This window comes from Petaurus breviceps, unplaced genomic scaffold (assembly GCF_028583685.1).
Source record: "Petaurus breviceps papuanus isolate PSGF00001 unplaced genomic scaffold, PetGlider_PUasm1.0 186, whole genome shotgun sequence".
Lineage (NCBI taxonomy): Eukaryota > Metazoa > Chordata > Mammalia > Diprotodontia > Petauridae > Petaurus > Petaurus breviceps.
Genome location: NW_027185798.1, coordinates 7,290,828 through 7,296,827, shown reverse-complemented (window position 1 = coordinate 7,296,827; position 6,000 = coordinate 7,290,828). Strand labels below are relative to the sequence as shown.

Sequence of the window (6,000 nt, the reverse complement as noted above, 5' to 3'; positions counted from 1 at the left end):
TATTACTGATTTAGGTATTTATCATACTCAAAATAATTTACAGGTAGCCTTCATACAATATTACTGTATACAATGTTCTCTTGGTTCTCACCTCACTTTTCACTGTTTCGTGCAAATCAATCAGCTCATCATTTCTTACAGCAAAATAGTATGTCGTCCCAGTCAGAGACCACAGCTTGTTCAGCCATCCCCAATTGAGGGGCTTCGCTGTAATTCCCAGTTCTTGGCCACCACAAAAAGCTCATATTGTTATAAATATTTCCTAACATTTAGGTTCTTTTCTTTACCCTTAGTCACCTTGGGAAGCAGCCTTAGTAGTACCATTGCTGGGTCAAAGGGCATCTGCAGTTTTGTAACTCTTTGGGCATAATCCCAGAATGCTCTCCAGCATGGTTGGATCAGTTCAGCTTCACAAACACACATGGGAAGCACTGGACAGACCGGTGCTACCATGGTAAATGTCTGAATCTCTCCTCTGTCCCCTTCCTCACCTGTGGCTTTTTCACAACACCTGCACTCCTTTCTCTCACTGAGGAGTCCTCATCAATGGCTCAGGCCATTCTTCATTCCTCTCCTGGCTTTGTTTCTAATTCTCCAATAAGTTCCACCAAACAGGCTCTAAAGAACATCTAAAGCAGATGTTCTTAACCTGGGGATTAATGAATTTTAAAAAACCCCACCACATTTTGATCACTATTTCATTATAACTGGTATCCTTTGCATTCCTATGCATTTTATCTCATTTAAAAACGTTATTCTGAGTTGGCTCCATAGGCTTCACTAGATAGACACCAAAGGGATCTGAGACACACAGAAAGAAAGATAAAGAATCCCTGGTCTAAAGGTTTAAGGGAGTAGAAGCCTTTGCTGATCACACACAGCTCATACCCTCTGGCTGCCCCCTCAGAGGAACATCACTCTGACTTCTGGCCATCTTGCCAGATGCATGTAGCTTGTCTTGGGGGCTCTGCAGGCTTGCCCCAGGAGGAAACCCAGAGGCCCCAAGAGTCATAATCTCCTCTGCATCTCTTCCCAATTTGATGCAGATGCAATCCAGAAGCCATTAAGGAATATGGTCCCCAAACATGTCTGGCTCCTTTTGAAAGTTCTTCCACAGAGGGATTTCTGTCCTGCCCCCCACCTCCCACCTTTTCTCACTCTCTCCACCTCTACCTGTCCATCTCTCTTTGTTATCTGAGATCTGGAAAGTGCAGAAAGGCCACAATTGTGGAGCAGCTGGTGGCTGCTTCAGCAAGGGATTGCTTTGGGTTTTTTGACACTATCTCTGATTTCATTAGCACAGGGAACTACCAGTGAGAACCTCTCTCTACAAAAATAAATATTCTGCAACATATAGAGAATTGCTTGGGGAGAGGGATGGAGGGCAGCTAAGAAGTCATTGTGACTTGTCCAGGGCCACAAAATCAGTGTGGGCCGAAGGACCTGAACTCATGTTTCCAAGACTGGCACTCTACCTACTATGCTACACTGTCTCTCAGATGAGTTAAATATCCCAAATACCCTTGCTCTCCTTGTATTTCGCATTTTTCTCCAAAGAGGCAGATTTATGGGGCAGAAAGAAAGCTAGTCATGCAGACAGTCATGAATAACCTGCCTTCGTCCCTTAGTCATTGGGTTTTCCTTTCCAGGCTTCAGTTCCCTCATTTGTAAAATGGGATAAGCAGCTCTGTACTGACCTTCCCTGGGGTTGTTTCATAGGGCTTTGATCACAAAAAGTCCAGAGTCCAACTCTTTCATTTACAGATGGGGACCCTGAAGCCCAGGGAATGAGTCTGTAGTACAGTATCAGAGGCCTAGTTTGAATCCAGATCCTGGGCACTTTCCATAATACAACTGATGGAGCTCACTGACCTTCCAAGGAATCTGCTCATAAAAGAGGCTTCCTATTCCCTAGGCAGCATTGTAAGGGAGGACTGATACTTTATCAAGATCTTAGGAGGATCTCTGTATGGAGTCCTTATAGCTCTAGAAATATGGCCATCTTTCTTTGAGAAGCACAGACCAGCAGAGATAACCAAGGAAGACAGCAGGGAAAAGAAAGATAACTGGAACTGGGAATAAGGGATGATATGCTTCTGGAAAGCCTTCATTCTGGGCTCAATGAATGCATGGCTCTCATTGATCAGGCTTTAAGGGCCAGAAGTGCCTGTAGTGAGGAATGATAACATTTAATTCCACACTATTTTTCAAGTGCCAGGACCCTATAACTCAATTTGGAATCCCACTGGGATCTGGGGATCACTGAGGTTTCATAGCTGTGGAGATCCAGAAATTGTTGAATTTTGATTGGGGATAGAGCACCTATGGAAGACTCTTTGTTTTTTTATTCCCTCTTCCCTGCCCCCCACTCCCCCCCCCTTCCAAACCATTCCTAAAACTCTTGGGACAGCCATGGGGCTGAGGTAGACCCTGATGTGGCAGCTTTGGGCTGTGCTGGGTTCCATAGGTTCACCTTAGTCAAAAACATATCTCAGGAAGCTTCAGACAGCCTTGGAGCCTCATTGATGCATGGGATAAGCTCTGTGTACCCCTTCAGTGCAAGGGGCTGAAGGGTACCCACCTAATTGTTATGGGGGAATACAAATTACTTTGGCTTGGTCTGCAATGAGGAAGGACACCTCTTCAGTCAGGCTGCAGAGCTGTGTTTCCAGATGTGCTGTTTGGGCCACGGATGAAGACAACACTACTTTGTTCACATAAGACCGGGGACTGGAACAGGCCTAAAGATCATTTGACCCAGCCCCCTAATTTTAGAGAAAGCATCTGACATTCAAATGGGGGTGGGGCTAGGCCAATTCTTCTTCTTTTTCCTTCCTTTATCCCTTCCTTCCTTCCTTCCTTCCTTCCTTCCTTCCTTCCTTCCTTCCTTCCTTCCTTCCTTCCTTCCTTCCTTGTTTCCTCAATACCTCACAGAGGACTGTCCTAAGCAATGACTGGAGGCCACAACTACTTGGGAATTCTGGAATCCAAGGATGAGGAGGGGAATCACAAGAATCCCCTCCCTCTGTCCTGCTCCAGGCTGGTCAAAGAGACAACCTCAGCTGAAGGGAAGAAACAGAAGGCTTTGTTTTTCTGGGAAGCTTCGGGGAAGGGTCAATAAAGGGGATCTGAAATATCGGTGACAACCGCCCCATGGATCACCTTCTCCCATTCCACCAGCTGCTGCATAAAGCCTCTGTTGGGCCGAATGTTGTCTTTACATTTCTTCACGTGGGCCCAGGATCTCTGCAAATACAGGAAGAAGAAAGTTAAGTTTTGTCAAGAGGGTGGAGAGGGTTGTGGCAGTTTTCTCCCTTGTATTAGAATGAGTGAGATAATGTTCCCTGGTAACATTATTTTTCATTCTTTCACTTTATTTTATCATGCAATTACCAAGCATTTATTTTCTCTCCCTCTCACCCTCCTCCCCTGACCCAGTTTAAGAGGAAAAAACCCCCAAACCTCTGTAAGATACACATACATGGGTACTCGAAACAAATCCCTACGCGGACCATGTCTAAAAACGAACGCCTTGTCTTGCATCTTCGTCAGCTTTCAGGAGCTGTGCAGCGCGCTCCTTCCTCGGTTGTCTGGAATGACAGTTGGTCATTGCCTGGCATTCTGATTGTCTGTGATGTTGTGGTTATTCCAGAATTGGTTCTGCTGGCTTCACTTGGCATCAATCACTTGTCGGCTGCCACTTTGGTGACAGATGGTTGTTTGAGTTCATGCGGATTTCACCCAAGAAGGAGCTTTGGTGTTCATCCTTGGATCTTAGCAAGTTCCATTCAGGAACAAACTTTCGCCTCCATTTGACAAATCCAGTGGTATGTGTTTGTTAACGGCCTTTGGGAAGTAAGGGCTGGTTTTTTTCAAAAAGTATTTCTGCAAACATGGAAATCTGTTTTATTGTGTGTTTTGAGTGCAGCTTTCAATTTTCTTGTTTTCATCTTTTTCAATAAGAAGCAGTTCTGGGACAAGCTGACCTCCGAAAACTATTCTATTAAATGTTCTACGGACTATTTTACAAGGAGATACAATAAAAGTATGTGGATACAAGCTCTTCCTCTGTAGGCTCATGGAAAGCATTTTTAGTACAACTCCCAGTAGTAGCCAGAATAACAAATGTAATGGGTACTTCAGTCTGTTCCCATGTGAGCTTAATATCCCACACCAGGTTGCTACGTTGAGAAAGTTGTTTCATTATAGGTAGTTTGGAAAGACTGTGAAGTTCTGGTAAGATGACAGCAGTTAGAAACAATGTTCAAAATTGCTATGGATCAACATTATGTGCAGAAATTATGGGTAATAGTTTGGCCTATGAGAATAGTTTGGTTAGGGCAGCTCTTTTGGTAGTGGATAGAATGCTGGGCTGGGAAATCAGGAAGTCTAAATCTGGTCTCAGACACTTACCTGCTACGTGACCTTGGGCAAGTCACTTAACCCTGTTTGTCTCAGTTTCCTCATCTGTCAAATGAGCAGGAGAAGAAAATGGCATAAACCACTCCAGTATCTTGGCCAAGAAAACTCCAAATAGAGTTAGACATGACTGGAAATGACTAAATAACAACAAAACTGGTTCCATTTCTATATGTTTACTGGCTGAGTTCTCCAAGTTATTTGTAAGTCTGTATTTATAGTACAGAGATCTGTCATCTGTCAGTTCATGAAAGATAGCAAGCTTCTGACATATAAATTATAGCCACAGGGTCATGTCTTACTAGGTATTCAGTAAGTGGTGAATACTGAAAGCCTGGAATAAAGTGTTTCTGCCATTTCCTTGCAAAAATCAGCCTTGCTCATTAAGTCTTGGCTCCTTAAAGCATATTCCTTTTGTAATTTCTTGTGGTGATGGTCTGGCGTTGAATTGCCATCCTAAGCCCCTCATTTCCATAGGAGAGTCACTTGTTTGATGTTTCCCTGTGAATATACTGAATTCACATGGATGTGAGTTATCCAAACAGTGTCTTTTGTGTCCATTCTTTTATAGGAGCCATTCTACAGGTTCTAGCCAGAGGTAAGCCATTTTCATTTATCTGGGAGAAACCCAAAGGTGTGTACCCATTAACTACTTAACTACTGTGCCTTAACTACTGTGCAGTGATTGGTAACTGCTTGTTTCAAAAGTATTTCTGAAGATTTTTATTTTTTGTAACTGTTATTAGGGGCGGCCAGGTGGCTCAGTGAGTAAGAGCACTGGCTCCAGTGTTGGAATGACCTGGGGATCAAATCTGGGCAGAGATACTTAGCACCACACCCAGAAATAACTGGCTGTGTAACCTTGAGCAAGTTACTTAACCCTGATTGCTTAAAAAAAAAAAACAACTGTTATTAATCTGCTTCCTTTTTGTAGAGGAAATATTCATTGTTCCCACTTAAGGTGACAGAGCCTATGTTTCATGAATATTGGCTGGATTTTGCTAGGACATTTTTCAAATTCATTATAACCTATTTTATTATTCTGAAAATGGACATTAAGACTGCTATTGGTAAGTTTTCATTCTTTAAACCTAGTCTTTCCATTTAGATTTGATTTCAGGATGCTAGTAAGTTTCTTGGACATTCAGCCTTCTCTCTGTTTTCTCTTTCTTTTTGGAGGAGGGGAGGTAGGGCAATTTTGGTTAAGTGACTTGTCCAAGGTCACACTGCTAGTTTAGTGTTAAGTGTCTGAGGCTGGGTTTGAACTCAGGTCCTCCTGACTCCAGGGCCAGCGTTCTATTCACTGCACCACCTAGCTGCACACTCCCCTCCCCCCCCCGTTTTCTTAACGTGCAGTGTCTTTATGTTCCATATTTTTCCATTTGGATCAATGTGACTTTCACGTTCAAGCTCAAAGCCTTCAGTGGCTATCTTTTCCTTGGTATACTTTAAGATATAGCTCTTAAAGGTGAGAGAGGAATATAATGAGAGGAGATAGGGAGAGACAGAATGGGGTAAACTATCTCATACAGAAGAGGCAAGGGAAAATGGTTACAATGGAGGGGAAGAATAGGAAGGCAA

General features: G+C 43.3%; 1 protein-coding gene across 2 annotated transcripts in view; it reads right to left on the bottom strand.

Annotated features, from left to right (window-relative positions):
* Positions 1–3,063: 3,063 nt before the first annotated feature.
* The window catches only part of STYXL1 (serine/threonine/tyrosine interacting like 1), a 70,574-nt gene continuing 67,637 nt past the window's right edge, over positions 3,064–6,000 (bottom strand). For both annotated transcript variants that reach the window (XM_069089457.1, XM_069089459.1), the window contains exon 9: positions 3,064–3,246. In XM_069089457.1, coding sequence (XP_068945558.1) covers positions 3,115–3,246 — 132 coding nt within the window. In that variant the 3' untranslated portion in view covers positions 3,064–3,114. The remainder of the gene's footprint in view (positions 3,247–6,000) is intronic.